The following is an 18,871-nucleotide window of genomic DNA, read 5'->3' as shown; positions in this document are numbered from 1 at the left end:
CCTAACACTTGGATGAAAAAGTACTTGTTGAAAGAATTGTATTGAGTCATTTCAGTTGAGCATTTGCATTGGGCTTGTGAAGTTTCCTGATGTTTTTAATAGAAAATTTTGTATTCACATTCATTTTAAAAATAAAGGTGAGACACTGTAACTTTGGGGGCCTCTATTATCTATAAACTTGGGAAAGAAGTACGAGGTTAGAGTATAATTTTTAAGATTTCTTGTAGCTCTAATTTCTAAAAGGAGGGGGTGGGGTCAGATGTAATTGAAATGAATACTGGCCTGACAAGTAACTTAGTGGCAAATCAAGGACTAGGTCCCAGAGCTTTGTCCTCAGTGCCACTCAGATGACTTTTTGGAAGCTCAAAGGCATCCTTCACTCTTTTCCCTAGTCAGCCTGGCAATGCCTCCTCAGAAAGTTCTCTGGATATTGTCCTTGGCACTAGCCCCATGCATTACCCTGGCCAGGTTGGCATTAGCCCTCTCCCAGGCCACTGCACCAGTCTCCTCTCTGCTTCCAGTTCCCCCTTCCCCCCATTAGCCACATACTGGCCCTTCCAAACACGGAACTCTGATTATACTCATGTCACTCAGATGCAGCTGGAGACATTTCGATGGGAAACAATTTGTGAATAACACACAAAAGCTACTAAGTAAAAGGGACTTGAAAGGTGCCCTAGGTGGGTTGGCCACGCCTGGCTTCCTAGAGGAGGAAACACTTTGAAGCCTGAAACCAGAGGGAGGAATATTGACTAAAGTGAGGGGAAATGGTGTATGTAGGTTCAAAGACAGAGCCTAAGTAAAGCTGGAGTACTCTAGGCTGTCAAACTGTCCTGATTGAGAGTATGATTTAGAGGGGCAGAAGATCCAGGTCAAAGCACCAAGGCTGACTTTGACAACCCAGGAAAGCAGACAAAATATGAGAAATTCCCTTCTCTTGTGGAGGGAGAGGGCCAAGATGACCTCCAGAAGACTCCACAAGCAACCGCTTCCTCTTCTGTCAGAGACCCTGGTTTTCCTTTGAAGAGCCACCCTCTGCCATCAGCCCATGGAGTTTCATGAGAGCTGAGCCCATCCCAATCTCAGGTGGGTCCATGATTGAGTGTTTATCAGTCAGTGTAATCTACCCCTTGTGGTTACAAGTGTTGGTTCAGGGTTAGTTTTCTGTTTCAACCCCAGCTGGTGTACTGAAGTTCAGTTCTGGCACTAACTGCCCAGAGTTAGCACAGACTTCACAGGTTAAGGGCTCAATCCTTCACAAGACTGCTCCCACTTTAGATGCCAGCTGCAATTGGAGTCCTCCAGCCATCTGCACTTCTGACCAACTGGCTACAGATCTTGGTGTTTCCCATGACCCCCCTTCAGTCATTTGCTAGAACAACTCACAGAATACAGTAAAATGCTATATATATTAGTTTTATAATAAAGGATACAAGCCAGGAACAGCCAAATGAAGCGACATATAGGGTGAGGTCACAGAGGGTCTAAATGCAGGGCTTCTATGCCCTCTCTCCATGGAATAGACATATCACCCCCCTGAAACATCAATGTATTTACCTACCAGGAAGCCCCATTGAGCTTTGCTGTCCAAAGGTTTTATTGGGGTTTCATTACTTAGGCAAAGCTGATTAAACGATTGCCATGTAGCTGAACTGAACCTACAGGCCCTCTCCCCTCTCTGGAGGTTGAGCTGGCTCAAAATCTCAACTCTTCTATCACAAGGTTGGTGACCAGCCCCCATCCTGAAGCTGTCTAGAGACTTGTCATGAGTCACTTCATGAATAACAGACATTTGTATCACTTGGGAAGTACCAAGCATTTTTAATTTTCTGTGCCAGGAGCATGGGACAACAATCAAACAAATTCTCTATTATACAACAGATGGTCATTTGGTGACCTAAGCTGAGCTGATGAGATTCAACTCTATTGCATTTGTTGGAGCTATTGGGAAATCTATGATCTTTTTTCTGCTATAGTTGTTAATGTGATAGAATGTAAGCTTGCAGCTGCTGGTGACCATCTTCCTACCTATGAGGGTACTACCTGCCTGAGAATGAAGATAGTCCAGAGGAAAACACAGCTAAGAGAATGAGACCAAGTTCAAATGGACATTGAGCTTCTGGCTTCAGTCATTCCTGAAGTCATTCTATCTCTGACTTTTAAATTCTATGAACCAATTAACTTCCTCTCTTTTCATGTTTAACCTGAAAGCATCCTGAGTATTACATTCCCTGTACCTGAGGAAGAGGTATTTCTCTCTTTGTATTAATAACTTGGCTTAACTTGGGCTCTGGATTCCATCCTTCTCACCTTCCTTCAACCTCATTCCTTCAGTTACCATCCTTTCTACTGGCACCTTTCTCCTTAGACTTCTGATGTAATCAGGTCTCCCTCAGGTTATAAACAAACAAATCTTTTCACATTCTTAACCTACAACCCTACATATCGCCGTCCCTTTTTGGCCAAACTATGTAGAATAGCTCTACACATCCCTCCTCCCACTTATTCACCTTCCATTCATTCCTCAATCCACTACCATTTGGCTTCTACTTCCATTACTTTCCTAAAATTATTCTTACCAAGGTCACTCAGCAATAGTACTCATTAATGTCTTCTATAGGAGACAATAGCCATGCCACAAAGACACATTCTATACTCCCATGCCCCCTGGTCTTTGGTGTGCAGTTTCTCTCGAACAGTTAGAACTTCCAGGCTTTTTTTTTTTTTTTTTTTTTGAGGAGTGCCCTCAGACTACTGGAGGCTCTGCCATGATAAAGTGCATGGGAATCTCCCAGGGGTAGTCCTTGGCCAACAGCTGAGCACTATTGGTATATGAAAGGCCCAGCTCCCTTGTTTCCGGACAAATCTGAGGGATAACTTACATCCAGAGCTCCCTTGTGGGATCAAGATGAACTACTCTCTGCCCAGGATCACATGCTTGCTTGTTTCTTCTCCTTCCCTCCTGCTTGTCCCACTGCTTTACTGGTTTCTCCTGGTAGCGCTTTTCAAATAAATCACTTGCACACAAATCCTCATCTTGGTCTACTTCTAGAAAACCTAAAACATCATCTCAGCTCTTTTCACTCCTCTTTCTTTGCCTGCCTGTTAAATGTTGCTTGTTACCCAGAATTAGGTCTTGGCCCTCTTCTCTCTACATTTATTACATGGGCAATCTCATTCATGTCCATAGCTTGAACTACTACTCATATCTGATCACAACCAAACTACTTTGCGCAGATCCATCTCTGCTGGACAGCTCCATCTAGTTGTCCATGAACACCTCCTGTACTGACTAGTCACTAGTCACATGTGGCTATTTTAATGCATTAAAATGAAAACTTCAGTTCCTAAGTCACACTGGGCACATTTCAAGGGTTCAATAGTCATATGTGGTTAGCGGCTACCACACTGGACAGTGCTGACAGAACATTTCACTCGATGCAGGACAGCTTAGACACATTTCCGAACCTAACTCATCATCACCAGCCTCTTGCCTGCCTTCTATTTCTCAGCTGTGTCTCTCCTAGACATCAATGGGCTAACTACAGAAGAAGGATGTGTAAGGATATCAAGGAGGAAGAAGGTCACCCCAGAACTAAAGTCCTTTTCATTGACATTTTCCTCTGAACTGGGAAGATGAGTGAACAGAGATGGTGGAGACCTTAACAGGGGCCATCTGTGAGCTATGTTAGTTTGTTTAGAGCAGAGAGAGAGTTGGAGGATTAAGAATGGCTAAGCCAGAGCTTGACCAATGAAATTTTATAACTCCATCTGGTAGCCTCAGCCTTGAACATTCTTGTGTGAATTGAGGCATTTACGCATCTCCAAACCCTTGGGTCACTTGCCTCTGTGTTCCAGGATGAGCACTTACTCCACACCAATAAGCTAAAGTTGACTCTGAAAATTTTATTGAAAATCTCAGAAGAGTCATGCTTCTACTGGACTTGCTAAGGTATTGGGACTTAAGTTTGGAGCTATGAAAAGCCATTTTGCCACTAAGAGAGGAGTCCGCCATATGCATGGGGAAAGCAGAGCCTAAAGAAAGTGAACCACAGGTTCCTGGTATCTTTTGGCCTTTTTATTCAGTTGGCCCTGAAGAAGTTTAATCCACTCTGGACTTTTCAATTCCTTGAGCAAACAGGTTCTTTTAATGCTTAGGCCAGTTGGAGCTGGTCAGTGAGAGAGGATTGACAGAAGACCTCTTTGTGCTCATGATTTCAACTACTCTCTACACCTTAATGTTTCTCGATTTCTGTATCTGGCTTTGATGGCTCTCCTGAGCTCCAGCTTTTACGTCCACCTGCCTCCTGAAGTCCACAAGCACATCCAAAACTGACTTCATTATTTCTGTCCCCCATCTTTATTTCCTGTCTCAGATTGGAGTAATCTCCAGTCCCTTTCCTCAGAGAAGCCAAGGTCGCAAGTTCAGGCTCCGCCCCCTCGCGCGGCCTCACCAAGGTCACCCGCCTTTTCTTGTCCCGTTCTTTGGGGGCGGTGTCCGCGAAGCCCTCAGCCTCAGGCCTAGGCGCTCTAGGCAGCAGGCCCGTCAAAGAGCTTCTCATCTCGCTCATTTCCAGTACCCTGTGACCACTCTAGCCACCAGCTCAGGAGCCTCGGGACTCTATCCTCTAAAGTGGCTTCTCTATGGTAGACTCTTCTCCTTTGTCCCAAATTTCTTCTGGGAAAACGATCTGTTGGGACCCAGCTCTCTCCTAAGGCTGCTTCTGTCATCGAGCCCTCCAAGAATTACACACCCCTTAGGTCTTAAGGGTTGAGTGGAGTGGGAGAATGGCGGAAGTGAGTGTAAAGGTGCCCTTCCCTCTCGCTGCTCTTCTCTATGGTCGCTTCCTTCGGTGACGAGAAAGGGGGTTCCGGCGCCTGCGCAGAACCAGGCTGGGAGCTAGTTGCGGAGGGGGGGCAGGGAGCGGGAGCTGCCGCCGCCGCCGGAGCTAACCGCGGGGACCGAGATGCAGGTGGGACCGGAACCGGAACCCCCCTCTTCAAGTCCCTCTTCCCTCTCCGCGACCCGGCCCTGGCGACTGCGAGGGGAGCTGGGTGGGAGAGGGCGTGGGAGGCCAGAGGCAGGAGGGACCCTCGACCCCGGAGAGTGTAGCAGGCAGAGCTGGTCCCCAGGAGACTGCGGCCCCGGGGAATGGGCGGGTGAAGGGTGTCCAAGGTGTAGGGTCGGGTCAGAGTGGACTGCACCGAGCCGGGAGGGTCCGAGCCAGGAGCGGAGCCTGCACCCTCCACCACCCGCTCTTCGGGAGATACCAGAACTGAGCCAAGAGGCAGGTGCACCGGGAAAATGTGTCAGAGTCCTGCTTGACAGAAGATAAACTGAGTCACCAGCTCAGGAGCCTCAGGGTCAGCGGGCCTGAGGGGGCTGGGTCTGCCTGTGGTGCAGAGGGTTGGGTGGGCCTGTGTAAGCCGAGGTGGCCTCTGCCTGGAGATTGGACTCTCTGCTGTGTCCGCACCTCTTGGCTCAGTTCCCCTGTGCTCCATTACTCTCGCATCTCCTGGCTTCTTTTCGTTGGTTTGGAATTGTCCCAATGGCTAGAGCCATCTGAGTGTGTAGCGCCTAGTCCGAGGAGGAGGAGGGGTGGCTGACTGTGGGTCTGAGCAGGAATCAGGTTTTGGGGAGACTTCTCTGAGCTGCGCTTGTCCCAGTCCTGGTGCCAGTCATCTTCCAGTAAAATATGGGGGAGGAGCACTAACAAAAGAGCTATGGGTTGTATGTTCCATACTCAGCTCTGCCATTTACTAGTTGTAGAACCTTGGAAAGCTTCTCTAACTTCTCTTTTAGAAAATCGGAACCTGTAAATGTAGTAATAATGGCAGTCATTTATTGTGTGCTTGCTTCGTGTTAAGCACTGGTGTGTTTCATTTAATTCTCCCAACAATTCTAGGGTTAAGGATCATTAGTTCTGTTTTATGGATACAAAAACTGAAGCTCAGAGAGGACATGTAATTTGTTCAAGATTACACAGCTAATAGGTGGCAGAGCCTGGATTTCATCCTAGGTCTAACTCCATAACCCATGGCCTTAACCAGCAGGCTAATCAGCCTTTAGGGTACACTCCTCAGTGAGAGAAGAGGGAGGTGAAAAGTCCTAGTTCCCAGCTCCTTGTTATGTGTTATGTACTTTATGGTCAGCAAAGACTTGCCCTGACCCAACCTATAGTCTTTCCTCACCTGGTGCTGCCGCCTCTGAGCCTCAAACTAAAGGGGCACCAAAGAAGTGGGCTATAACCATTCCAAGCCTTCCTCACACAGTGCTTGGGTGCTGGGCCCTTGGGTTAGCTTTCAAGACGCTCGCTGTTTCAGTCCATCATCCATCCACCCTCCTCAATGAGCAACCTCCATCTTCAGAGCTGGACCTCAGGATACATGACGCAGGGTCTCTAAACTCTGCAGGCCCAGCTCCCCTGAGAGCTGGGACAGTAAAGGGCTATGACTAAGGCTGGTCCCGCCAGTCTCTGGGGACAGAGACTGTGCAGTGGGAAAAACAGTAGACTTGGAGGTCTGAAACTCTTCTGAGCTTCGGTTTCCTCACCTGATATAGAAGTTATTAAAACCTCTTATAGGGAAAGGTAAGAACAGCACGTGGGGAGCATGTAATAACTACCGGAAGATCTGTTTTAGAGAAGGGATGTGATGTGAAGGGGATTCCTTTTTAGAGGGAGGTGCTCCACAGCTGTTTATCACTCCTGGAACCAAAGCCTGGGAAAATGGGTTGGGAAGGCAGGATAAGTGCAGGCCGGACGCTGGGGAGCCAGTTGCGTGGGGCTTGTGGGATGCGAGGGTCTGGGAAAGGGAAGGGCAGCACTTCGGTGTTCTTCCCCATTGCTCTCTGAGGAGTCTAAACCAGAGTGTGGAGTCTGGCTTGGGTGGGGCTCTGCCCCCAGTCCCACCTCAGCAGTGACTCGGTATATGTGCCTCTCTTCCTTCCGCAGCTGCTGCCGCTCACCCCGTGTCTTCTGGCCGCTTCCCTCTTTGCTGCCCCTCCCCACAGGCTCCCCCTCTCCACCTCCTGGGGACCATCATGAATGGTGCCCCTTCCCCAGAGGATGGGGCCTCCCCCTCTCCTCCCCTGTTGCCATTACCCCCTCCCCCTAGTTGGCGGGAGTTCTGCGAGTCCCATGCCCGGGCGGCTGCCCTGGATTTTGCCCGCCGTTTTCGCCTCTACCTAGCCTCCCACCCCCAATATGCAGGGGCTGAGGCTGCCTTCTCCCGCCGTTTTGCTGAGCTCTTCCTGCAGCATTTTGAAGCTGAGGTGGCCCGAGCCTCTGGCTCCCTCTCACCGCCCATCCTAGCTCCTCTGAGTCCTGGTGTGGAGATCCCACCACATGACCTGTCCCTTGAGACCTGCAGGGTAGGCGGGCCCCTGGCTGTGCTGGGCCCATCTCGATCTTCGGAGGACCTGGCCGGCCCCCTCCCTTCCTCAGTCTCTTCCTCATCTACAACCTCCTCGAAGCCGAAGCTAAAGAAGCGCTTCTCCCTCCGTTCCGTGGGTCGCTCCGTCCGTGGTTCAGTTCGTGGCATTCTGCAGTGGCGGGGGACCGTTGACCCTCCCTCCCCAGCTGGGCCCCTAGAGACTTCATCAGGCCCCCCAGTTTTAGGTGGAAACAGCAACTCCAACTCCTCTGGTGGAGCTGGGATCATTGGCAGGGGACTGGTTAGTGATGGAACATCCCCAGGGGACAGATGGACTCACCGTTTTGAGAGGCTGAGACTCAGTCGGGGAGGAGGGACTGTGAAGGATGGAGCAGGGATAGTGCAGAGGGAAGAGCTGCTGAGTTTCATGGGGGCTGAAGAGGCAGCCCCTGACCCAGCTGGAGTGGGCCGGGGAGGAGGGGCAGCTGGGCCTACCTCAGGGGGAGGAGGGCAACTTCAGTGGCAGAAGTGTCGCTTACTGCTTCGAAGTGAAGGAGAAGGAGGAGGAGGAAGTCGTCTGGAGTTCTTTGTACCACCCAAGGTGAGGCCCAGAGGAGGGTGGTGCCTGGGAGCAAACAATTGAGCTGCCAGAGTGGTAACAGCCACGTCCATAGCTTTGCTTGCTTTGGTTTTTAAAGCAAGCTCCTGACTCTGGGTTAGTAGCTGTGGGCATGACTGAAAAATAGTTGTTATTCCCTCTTGTCTAACTCCCTTAAGGTGTAGAGGGAAAGATGAATCTCTGGAGGGAAGGGAAAGATGCTATCTGCCCACCGAAAATACGGATCTCGTTCTCTTCCAACCTAGGCATCTCGGCCTCGACTCAGCATCCCCTGCTCCACTATCACAGATGTGCGGACAACCACAGCCCTGGAGATGCCTGACCGGGAGAACACATTTGTGGTTAAGGTAGGAACCCTGAGTTCTCCTGCCCTGTTGGAGTGCTCACGTTGGGGCGAAAGCTGTTAGCACCATATAAGCAAAGGATATTGGTGGAAGGAGGTGCATAGATGTCAGGTGCCTTGGGAGTATATTCCTGGGGCTGCAGCTTTTCTGGGAGGAAGAGAGAAGAGAGAGAATGTTCTTGTTCTCGTTAGGGGTGGATTAAGGCCTCAGGACCTGGAAATGGCCTGTGGGCCTCTTCTCGTTGCCATAGGTGGAAGGCTCCTCAGAATATATCCTGGAGACAGCTGATGCGCAACATGTGAAGGCCTGGGTGTCCGACATCCAAGAATGCCTGAGCCCAGGGTGAGGAGTCTGACTTCTGTCACTGAGGGACCAGGGGTCAGGATTGGGAGCAGCCTTGTGCCACTTACCTGATGACTTTCCTCTTAGTACCATTTTCCGTGTCTCTGCAGACCCTGCCCTGCTACCAGTCCCCGTCCCATGACCCTCCCTCTGGCCCCTGGGACCTCATTTCTTACAAGGGAGAACACAGACAGCCTGGAACTACCTTGCCTGAATCACTCAGAGAGTCTGCCCAGCCAGGATTTGCTGCTGGGACCCAGCGAGAGCAACGACCGCCTGTCACAGGGTAAGGGTGGAGCATTAGAGAGCTGTGAACCTCAGAAGCTTCCATGCAAGACCCCTTGCTGTCAGGTCCCAGGCCCTCTCTCCAGACTACTGTGTACCCCATTCCTACTCCTCAGCTACCCACCCCCACCCTCCTAGTGTTTGTCTTCTGTCCCTGAACATGCCAAGCCACCATTTGTCATTTAGGACCATCAGCATCACCACCCCACACAAAGCCCCAAGCAAACTCCTGTCTGACTTCGTATGCCCAGCGCCACCACCTTTCCTTTAAGCCTTATGCAGAGCATCACTCTGGCTGCAGAAAACAGTTTTCTTCTCCAAATTCCGAACACTTCGTACACATCTTTATTTTGCTCTTACTCTGCCTCTGTTTGTCAGTGGCACCAAGTTTCCTTTTGACTACCTGTCCTTCTGGGCTTGACCAGATACACGCATACCCTTACCCGCACACATAAACACGTGAGGACTTGTGTCTGCCTGGCCCTAGTTAACCTCTCTGGACTTCGCCGCACTCTTTCTCCCTGACCCTCTATTCTGAATTTTAGTTTCACAGTGCCTAACGTACAGTTATATTCAGTGACCGAAATGAATTATAGAATCTTAAAGATGGAATGGACCTTACAAGTTATCAGTTCCAGTCCCCTTGGTTCATAGGCAACTAATACCAAGGAAGGAAATGGCTTTTCTGATGTCATCCAAAAGTCCCTGACAAAAACTGGGACTGTGCCAGCTTGATGCTGAGCCACTGCTCTCTGAGCTGCACATATACCTGTCTTCTGAGTGTGACTGTGTGCACGTTCCTGTAGGCTCAGGCTTGGACTCAGCAGACGTTCAGGAACGACCTAGTACCTACCTGTCTGTGCTAGTCTCTGGGTCACAATGGGAGAACACAGACATCCCTGAGATGAGCTCCTTGTCTTCCATGAGCTCACAGTCTAGCTGAGTTAGCAAGACGTCATTCTAAAAAGCAGAACTCTGAAATGGAGGGCCTGTGCTTAGTGTCCTCTGAGCAGTACAGTGTACCTTAGGACCTCAGAGGAGGAAGAGAATCGGGGAAGGTGGAACAAACAGGGAATACTACACAGAGAAGATGAGGGGAAAGAGCACGGCTTGGAGGAAGCACACGGTGAGAGTAGAGACCTGAGGCGTGGAGAGCCCAGGAGATTTGGAAAAATTAGGTGAGATAATTGGGCTAACATAGAGGATAGTGAATATGAGTTAATGTGGAGATCAAATTGGTTAGGTTGGAGAGATTGCTAGATGGAGGATCTTCGATGCCTCTCAGAGTTGGAGGCTTTGTCCTGTTGGCCAAACAGGATGCCTTTTTTTATTCTGACAGCAAAAAAGAATAGCTTTTTAGATGGGGAAAGTGCATTGCGCTTCCAGACGTGGAAGCAGCCTGAGCAAGAGAAGAGCAGCTCAAAGGGCTCAAGGGCCCAGGATGTCTTTTTAATGCAAAAGTATTTAAGGGATTCTGCCACCCGCTTCTGCTACAATAGCTATAATTTCAGCTGTTGATTAAAAAAAGAGGCACTTTTAGATTCTAGGACCTCATTGCACTAACTGTAGTCGCTGAGCATTGTGTGAAACATAAATTAGGAGTTGTTGGGGAAAAAACATCTGAGATCTGTGCCTAGAGAAGGATCCAGCATTTCAGCTGGTCGACCCTGCCAGTGCACACGGGGCAGGCTGGGTGGCGGGAGGCAGCGTGGGCAGACCGGTCCTGCCAAAGAGTAGCTTTTCTAGTTCTCAACTTTGCCCTCATACTTTTTTTCTAGGGGCGTATGGTGGCCTCTCAGACCGTCCCTCGGCATCCATCTCCCCCAGTTCTGCCTCCATTGCCGCCTCCCATTTTGACTCAATGGAATTGCTTCCCCCAGAGTTGCCCCCCCGCATCCCCATTGAAGAGGGACCCCCAGCAGGGACAGGTCATCCCCTCTCGGCCCCCTACCCACCCCTGGACACTCCGGAAACAGCCACAGGTACCAGAGGTGTGAGTGCATTTCTGCCTTCACGCCCCGATGTCCGTCAACCTGAAACTCTTTTCTTGGGATCCTGAGGGATCTGACTGAAGGGGAGGGAAGTGACGCAGGAAGGGAAAACAAGACCTTTCTTCTCCCATGATGGGGGAGGCTTCCCTGATACCCCGATTTCCCTCCCTCTCTCCTTCCCGAAGGGTCATTCCTGTTCCAGGGGGAGTCAGAGGGAAGTGAGGGGGACCAGCCCCTCTCAGGGTATCCTTGGTTCCACGGGATGCTCTCTCGACTCAAGGCTGCCCAGTTAGTACTGGCTGGAGGCACCGACTCCCATGGTGTTTTTCTGGTACGTCAGAGTGAGACGAGGCGGGGCGAATACGTCCTCACTTTCAACTTCCAGGGCAAGGCCAAGGTGAGTGACTAAGGAAGAGGCCCTGTTCTTCACAGAGAGCTTGCGGGTGGAGAGGGGGCACATTTCTGTCCCAGAGAGCTGGCCCTGTAACTGACAGGGGCTTGGACTCCCACTTCATCTTGTTCATCTTGCCCTCAGCACCTGCGTCTGTCGCTGAATGAGGAGGGTCAGTGCCGGGTCCAGCACTTGTGGTTCCAGTCCATTTTTGATATGCTTAAGCATTTCCGAGTGCACCCTATCCCTCTGGAGTCTGGAGGCCCCAGCGACGTTGTCCTTGGCAGCTATGTCGTGTCCTCCCAGCGACAGGGTGAGCAGAGCAGGTCTGCAGGGGAGGAGGTGCCCGTGCACCCAAGAATTGAGGAGGTGTGTGTGCCAGCAAGGTGGGGTTGGGGGGCTTTGAGGAGGAGAGGTTTCGTTAGGGAGAGCAGGGAGAGAAAGTTCCTGTGTGTCGGGGTGTCAAAGGGAAAGAAGTATTCTTAGATGAGGTAGGAAGGCAGAGGGCTCCTGGTCGGAGCTGGGGAGGAAGTTGCGAGGGGGTTGGTGCATTCCCATTCCATCAGACTCCTCTGTTCCATCATTTGTCTGTCTCCTCCCCTGCCTTGTCTTTGCCCGTCCTCACAACCTTGCCTTGGGCCTGCCCTTCTTGGGAGTGCTTGGTCTGATTCCCCCTCCCTCTTCCCTTGATGTTTGATGTCCCTGTCTGATCTCTCCCTTTTCCCCATCCCAACGTCCCATCTGTCCCCACATTGCCCCTCCCCCCCCCAGGCCGAGAGCAGGCCGGGAGCCATGCAGGGGTGTGCGAGGGAGATCGATGCTACCCCGATGCCTCCTCCACCCTCATGCCCTTCGGAGCGAGTGACTGTGTGTAAGTGTGGTCCTCTTCTCACCACCGCCCATGATCCATCTTCCATGGATGGGGGGTTGCTCAGGAGATGGGGCGTGGGGAAGATAGCACATGGCTCCTGGGGGGATGAGTGAAAGGGAAGCTGCTGCGAGAGCTCGCCTCCCTCCACAATCAGTCTGTCTTCTTACCATTCCTATCCAGAACCGAACACCTCCCACGACCCACCCCAGCCCCCTGAACCCCCTTCATGGACAGATCCCCTACATCCTGGGGCAGAAGAGGCGTCGGGGGCGCCAGAAGTGGCGGCAGCAACAGCCGCAGCAGCCAAAGAGAGGCAAGAGAAAGAGAAAGCGGGCAGTGGAGGGGTCCAGGAAGAGCTGGTCCCCATGGTTGAGCTGGTCCCCGTGGTTGAATTGGAAGAGGCCATAGCACCAGGCACAGAAGTCCAGGGAAGTGTTGGATCTGGTGGGGCCCCGGGGATGACCCCGATGGTGCAGCTCCAGCAGTTACCACTAGGGGGCGATGGAGAAGAAGGGGGCCATCCCAGAGCCATTAATAACCAGTACTCCTTTGTGTGAGACACCCTACCCCACCCTTTCCCCACTCTTCTTGCTCCCATTCCTCAGTTCCTGAGATGGGCTGGCAAGGACATAGAGGAGCAGTAGGTCTCTCCTCCCTACGTGCCTCTTGACCTTTGATGGCCAAGGGCATATATGTTGGTACAAGAAGAGGTTCAAGAGCCCTGTTAACTCCCCAGTTCATACACTACAAGTCCTCTGTCCCCTGGGCAGGGGAGTCGGGCTTCATTACCTCCCCAACGGGCTCTTATGGTCAGCCCCACCCCTGGGGGACATTTCCCCATTAACCACCCCTATCACCCCACCCCCCACCTAGTCCAAGGAAGGGTGAGGGGGAAGGGCTGTCAGTTACTATTAAGGTGGTTGTTGTTGTTGTTGTTTTAAACAAAATGGAGAAGCATAAATAAATAAAAGGGTTTATCTCAGTTCCATCCTGGTGGTTGTGGCCAGTGTTTGCAGTGGGGGCTGGGACAGGTGGGTCAGGAAGGTAGCCCACTCAGTGTTGGGAGCCCCAAGGCTGAGAGGCTAGAGGGCTGGGTCAGCTTGTGTCCCCATTGCTCCCAGTCCTGTGCTTTCGGCCCATCGTCCTCTGTGTTGTCCAGTTTGTGGAGTGGTAAGTGCAGTGCTGCTCAGGGTCTCCAGCCAAAGTCTCTTAATGGAACCGACAGTGAACAGCAAGATTGACAGTCTCCAAGGACAGCTCCTGCTCTGAATTCTTCAGTCAAGGCTTCCTACCCTGGAGAGAAAGCAGGCAGATCATGGGGGTGGGGCGAGGGCGGAGTAGCTGTGTTGGGAGAGATTTAATGTGGCGGCCACAGAGTCTAGCTGAAGAGGGGCCCAAGGGTAGGCTGACCACCCCCCTTCTCAGAGCCAAGCTGGGAAGCTGAAGGACAGATGGCAAAGAGCACTGGCTTCCACTCCTGGCTTTGCCTCTCATTTTTTCCGTAGCCTGGCAAGGTATAGCCACTCTGGGCCTCAGTATCCTCATCTGTAAAGGGGGAAGTTTCATCTAGGTGGGAGCTACTGATAATGATTTGCTTGGCCTAAATAATGTTTCCATTGGAATTTCATATAAAAGTTCAGATTATTGGCTTCTCTTGAAAATCAGAATATCCAGGACGTGGTTCCATAGTGTAGCGGTTAGCATGTCTGCTTTACATGCAGAAGGTCCTGGGTTCGTACTCCAGTGGAGCCATGGTCCATGGTCTACGGCCATGCCACCCTGAACAAGCCCGATGTCTGATCTCGGAAGCTAAGCAGGGTTGGGCCTGGTTAGTGCTTGGGTGGCAGACCACCTAGGAAGACGAGGCGCTGTGGGCATAAATAATAAATATCTAAGGTAGGTAGGTAGGTAGATAGATAGATAGATAGATAGATAGATAGATAGATAGATAGAAAGAAAATCAGAATATCCAGCCTCACACTCTCCACCTTCCACATGTGCTCCATCCTCACCAAACCACTTCACTCAAAGTACCCGGCCCTGTGGGTATCTGAGTTTGTAACAATTCCCCTCTTCTTGTGTTCCCTCTGCCCACCACCCATTTAACCGAGGCTTTGCTCTCTGAACTGTGGCTCTGCCCTCCTCCAGTGGAGGGCACCCCTAGGCTTCTCAGCTCTGCAGGTTGTGGGTGCCAGCAAGGAGGGGCCAGGTTCTGAAGACTCCCACCCATTTTCTTGGCCCTCTCCCCTCCAGACCTCCATCCAGCTCTGCCTCTTACCATTGTTCCTCTCACTTTCCCTCACATGAGAGTGTGGAGCCTATACTCTCATACCCCTCAGCTTCTGCCCCCACCGCCAGGCCCTTCCCATGCTTATGACCTTGCTATTCTGAGCCTTGTGTCCTGTTGGGAGATGGACAGGAGACAGCTGGGCTCACAGGCTACCCAGGCTGGGGGCTAGCCGGGGGGAAACCTGCTGGCTCTCCCAGTTTTGTCTAATCCCTGGGACTCCCCCAAACCTTGGCCTCAGAAGACTGGGGATAGAATGGGCTTTACAAAGGTGGGATGGTTTGGGGATTTGTGCTATATTCTCAAAATGAGATGATGAGTGAAGGCCGCGGCGCCCCAGTGTAAGCAGGACCTGATCCTCTCCTAATCTAGCAGCAACTGGTTCTCCGAGGCTCCCCCTCCCCCTAAACACTGACAGCTCTCTGGGACTTGCCTGCTGAAGATGGGTGGGGGAGGGGCACAAGGACCCCCACCCACCCTCAGATTTGCTGGAGGACCTTAAGAGACTATTTTCTTCTAAGCCCTTATGGATGGTTCAACTGAAGTTCAGAACTGGTCAGGGATTGGCCGGGCTCTATCGCCATGCCCTTCAGCCTTCAGAGAGGGAAAAAACCTTCCAACTCAGCTTGGAGACCCCAGTAGGAAGGATCCAAGAGAGCCAGTGCCTCGTTGCTATGCTCTCCTCCATCCCAGGTCATAGCCCCAGCCTGATGGTGATCCTTTTGCAGCTCCTGGCTGGTGGCTTTCCCTCGCTGGCTTCAGTTTTCCCTTCTGGGAAGTTGAGAGAGGTAGAAATGACTAACCTTAAAGGGCCCTGTTGGCAGCCGTATCCTGTAAAGCCTGCCTTCTTTCCTCTGCCTCATGCACTCAACTCCCTTGAAGCTGGGATCCGTCCTCTCCCCCTTCTCCATGTTTGGGCATTCCTGCTCCTTTAAGACAGTGACCCCGTCACTCCTCCAGGTGGTGTTGTGAAGAAGCCAGCCAGTGCAAAAGGTTTGGCAGATGCTGAGCTTGACTGGCCTAAGAAGGTGGGTGGGTGCTGGGCCAGGTGGAGGTGCCTGTCGATGGACACTCATGCCTTTGTCTGAGCCGCACCCCCCTCCCCTTTGCCCAGGTCACAGCAGGATTCTGCTTCAGGGGAGGGGTTTATCTGAGCCATGAAGGAGGGAAGAGCACCGTGTCCTCAGCTCATCCTGGAGACTGCACTCTCCTAAATCCTAAGTGCCATCCACCCCTGCTGGCCGACCTACTCCCCAGATATGGGACTTCCTTTTCCTTGCCCTGCTGTCTCTTGTGCTATTGTCTGCTTAGGAACTTGAGCATCAGAGGGAAGCAGTCTTGAGAACCCATTCAGTGGTCTATAATCCTCATTGTTTCAGGAAACAGGCCTGAACTGAGGAAGGAATTGAGGTCCGGGTCATGATCACTGACCTTTCACTATCACTCTCATGGAAATTCTCTGTCTGCCTTTCTTCCCCTACCCACACCCCATGCTGCTTTCCTGCTCCTCCAGCAGCTGCCCTGGTAATAACCAAAAGATGCCCCCATCCCAGAGGAAGGGTGGGGGTGGGGGGCTCGGAGCAGCTGCTTCTCTGAGGAAGCTGACACCAAGGCCAGCCGCTCAGCAGCAACTTGTGGCTTTGCACCCAGCCTTGGGCCCCCACCCACCTGGCTGCCACATGCCAGCTCCCTGCTGTCTCTTTTCCCCACTGCTCCTCAGACTTCCCTCTGACCCTGGCAGCTTTATTTCTGCTCCCCGAGCTCTGTTCTGTCCTTAATTCCCCTAGACCTGTCCCCATGCTTTTGATCTGGAGTCTGCCTTACCAGCTTCCCCAGGCTCCTTGATGCCATGTTCCTCATGCTTCTTCTAATGGGGTGTGCCCAGAGCCTGAACACATAGCTCTGATCCTCACTCACTTTGAGGATAGATACTTCACAGCCAGGTAGAGTGCAGACGACAAGCCATCTGGGGTCTGCCAGGTAAACCCCTTAGGTTAAAGAGAGAACAGTGTGGGATGGAGGTGACCCTTATTCTATGGCTTGGGGTGATCCCCACCCCTATCCTAAAACACTTATCCCTTCTCTTCTGCCATCAGCACATTCCGTAGCCTCTTGGGTTACCTTGCTGCCTGGGTATTCCATTTTCTTGGGAGGGTATTCACTGTTAGGAATGGGGGGTGGGCCTTGAAGGCTGTGTTCTCAGAGGCTGAGTTAGACTGATTGGGGCGGGGGGGGGGGGAGTTTAGGGGAGAGACAGGCAGTTCTGGCTTTGCTCACCAGGGCCTGGACACTAAATCCCTTGTTGATGGCTGCAGCAACCCCTCCCTAGGGTAGGGTTACCATCCTCTACCCTGTCCCCTTGACCCTCTCCCCTCCCTGCTTCCCCTTGTCCCTCCAGAGCCACTTCCTTTGGCCCACAAAAGATGTTCTCCCCTCTTGAATCCCCTGGAGGTTGGAGTATCTCTGCTGCCCTTTCAACAAACTAGGTGAGGAAGGAGACTGACAGCAGAAACAGGTTTAGGGTGGATGAGATGGGGAGGGGGATTGTGAGGAAGGTGAAAGGTAAAGAAGGGCCGAGAGTAGAATGGGTTTGAGAGAAGAACTGGAAGGGTGAGTTTGGAATATGGAATAGGAAATTCAGTGCCACTGAGAGAGCCTAGGCAACTGGGGGAGGGGTCAGTAGCAGAAGACAGACGGTGAAGTCTCTCCTTGCCCCCACCCCTTCCCCGGGGCTGGGGCCACCTTAACTTCCCTCATGAGTGACATCTCAGGCTGCAGCCCCACTGTTCCCCCTCTGTCAGCAGAAATACCTCTCTCTTCTGACCCCTCCTGCTGGAGTCTCAGCCAGCCAATCCCTGATCTGGGGGAGGGGGGAGTGTGGCCCCCCCACTCCCTCATAAGGACCAACTGGGGGCTGGGGGGGTGGCCGGCTGCTGCAAGTGGGACTGGGGTCAGAGCTTCCTGGAGGGAAGAAAGCCCTGGGGGGGCGAGAGGAGAGAAAAAGGAAGAAACCCAGACAAACAAGCAGGTGGACACACTGAGGAAGGCCCCCTACGCGTGAGAAGTCTGCAGAAGGAACACACAGCCCCCTGGCCCCCAGGAAGGGAGCACAATGGAGGCTGCACACTCCAAGACCACAGAAGAATGTTTGGCCTATTTTGGGGTGAGCGAGACTACAGGCCTCACCTTGGACCAAGTTAAGCGGCATTTGGAGAAATACGGCCCCAACGGTAAGTGTCCCTTGGAGGAAAAGCTGCTGATGCCCTCCTGCACCCCCCCCACACACACACACACTGGAGCTTCCCCAGGGTGTCGGGGAAGAGCTGGGCCATGGTCCAACGACTGCAGGGGGGAAGAGGACTGAGGACAGGGTCCTGGAGTTTGGGGAGGCTTTGTGGGATGACCTTGGAGAACCTCAGATGCCCTTTTGATGACCTGATTCTCTTACCTTAGCCACAGAGTCCTGATGCGGGGGGCATTAGACTGAACCCCAAATGAATTTGTCCTTTTCTTCTTTTTCCTTCGGCAGAGCTCCCTGCTGAGGAAGGTAAGTTACTGCAATCCCTGAGCTGTCATAGGTGACTGCCCATCACCTCTGTGCCCCACTCCATTCTCCTTGCCTTTTCCCTACTGACTCCTGGGGCAAATATCCCTCCCCAAAGGTTAGAGTCTGGCTGGGGGAAGAAGTTTCCAGGCACTTTCCCCTTGAGACGTCCAGCCCTTGAACAACAACTGCCCACCACTTTGAAGAGCCTGTTTTTGGAGTCTTGGCAAGATCCCTCAGCCCTTCTCAGTACCAAGTAGCCTGCCCATCACCTCAGAACCTTCCTGTTCCAGGCTGGAAGTCAGAGGACTCTCAGTCCCAGGACCCCAGCTTGTACCTGGAGCCCCAGCTGTTCATCCACTGGATCTTAATCCTGGGGCCCTCCCCTTGCCTCTTCCCCCAGGGAAGTCCCTGTGGGAGTTGGTGATTGAACAGTTTGAAGACCTCCTGGTACGGATCCTTCTCCTGGCTGCCTGCATTTCCTTTGTAAGTGTGCGAGAGCATCCGGGGGCTGGCTGGGGTGTTGGATGGGGCACCTGAAGAGTGCTGGGCAGAGCGGGCTCCAAATCATAGGCTCCTGTCTTCCGAGCCCTCAGCATCCTATTCTACAGACCAGAATTAAGGGGGTTCTGGGATGGGTTGCTCATTTGCATTCTCCTCTGTCCTCCCCTACACCCCACAGGGAGGTTTTATTTTAAGCTTTAAGGGTATTCACAGCCAAAACACTGAAGCTAAGCCATCCCCCGAAGCTTCCAGGCCTTCAAGCGCTCGGGTTACCCCTGAGCGCAGGGCTCCCCGGCTCAGACACTGCTGCCACTCTGGG

The 18,871-nt window shown here is 52.3% G+C and overlaps 2 protein-coding genes and 1 pseudogene across 11 annotated transcripts in view; all 3 read left to right on the top strand.

Moving 5' to 3' along the window:
- Window positions 1-4,874: 4,874 nt before the first annotated feature.
- SH2B1 (SH2B adaptor protein 1) lies at window positions 4,875-13,205 on the top strand. Of its 9 annotated transcripts, none has more exons than XM_016154963.2 (10): window positions 4,875-4,973; window positions 6,954-7,975; window positions 8,239-8,340; window positions 8,588-8,679; window positions 8,790-8,965; window positions 10,743-10,955; window positions 11,141-11,352; window positions 11,491-11,715; window positions 12,118-12,217; window positions 12,398-12,540. In XM_016154963.2, coding segments are annotated over exons 2-10 (2,055 nt in total). In that variant the 5' UTR covers window positions 4,875-4,973; window positions 6,954-7,042; the 3' UTR covers window positions 12,400-12,540. The 9 variants fall into 9 exon arrangements, with proteins under 9 accessions (XP_016010449.2, XP_016010445.2, XP_016010448.2 ...); XM_016154968.2 differs by having other exon boundaries at window positions 4,876-4,973; window positions 10,743-10,946; window positions 11,491-11,659; window positions 12,398-13,205; XM_016154967.2 differs by having other exon boundaries at window positions 4,876-4,973; window positions 11,491-11,659; window positions 12,398-12,565.
- Window positions 13,206-13,978: 773 nt separating this feature from the next.
- Window positions 13,979-14,094, top strand: LOC118607055 (annotated as a pseudogene).
- A 34-nt stretch (window positions 14,095-14,128) lies between these two features.
- The window catches only part of ATP2A1 (ATPase sarcoplasmic/endoplasmic reticulum Ca2+ transporting 1), an 18,961-nt gene continuing 14,218 nt past the window's right edge, over window positions 14,129-18,871 (top strand). The window contains exons 1-4 of one of the 2 annotated variants that reach the window (XM_036225637.1): window positions 14,129-15,532; window positions 15,619-17,734; window positions 18,034-18,051; window positions 18,452-18,534. In XM_036225637.1, the coding sequence (XP_036081530.1) occupies window positions 17,617-17,734; window positions 18,034-18,051; window positions 18,452-18,534 (219 nt within the window). In that variant the 5' untranslated portion in view covers window positions 14,129-15,532; window positions 15,619-17,616. Of the gene's footprint in view, window positions 17,735-18,033; window positions 18,052-18,451; window positions 18,535-18,871 lie in introns of both variants that reach the window. The other variant, XM_016154971.2, reaches the window with a different exon arrangement.

This window comes from Rousettus aegyptiacus, unplaced genomic scaffold (genome assembly GCF_014176215.1).
Source record: "Rousettus aegyptiacus isolate mRouAeg1 unplaced genomic scaffold, mRouAeg1.p scaffold_m13_p_8, whole genome shotgun sequence".
Taxonomy (NCBI): Eukaryota; Metazoa; Chordata; class Mammalia; order Chiroptera; family Pteropodidae; genus Rousettus; species Rousettus aegyptiacus.
Note: the sequence above shows the minus strand (reverse complement) of the source record. Positions and strands in the feature narration are given on the sequence as shown.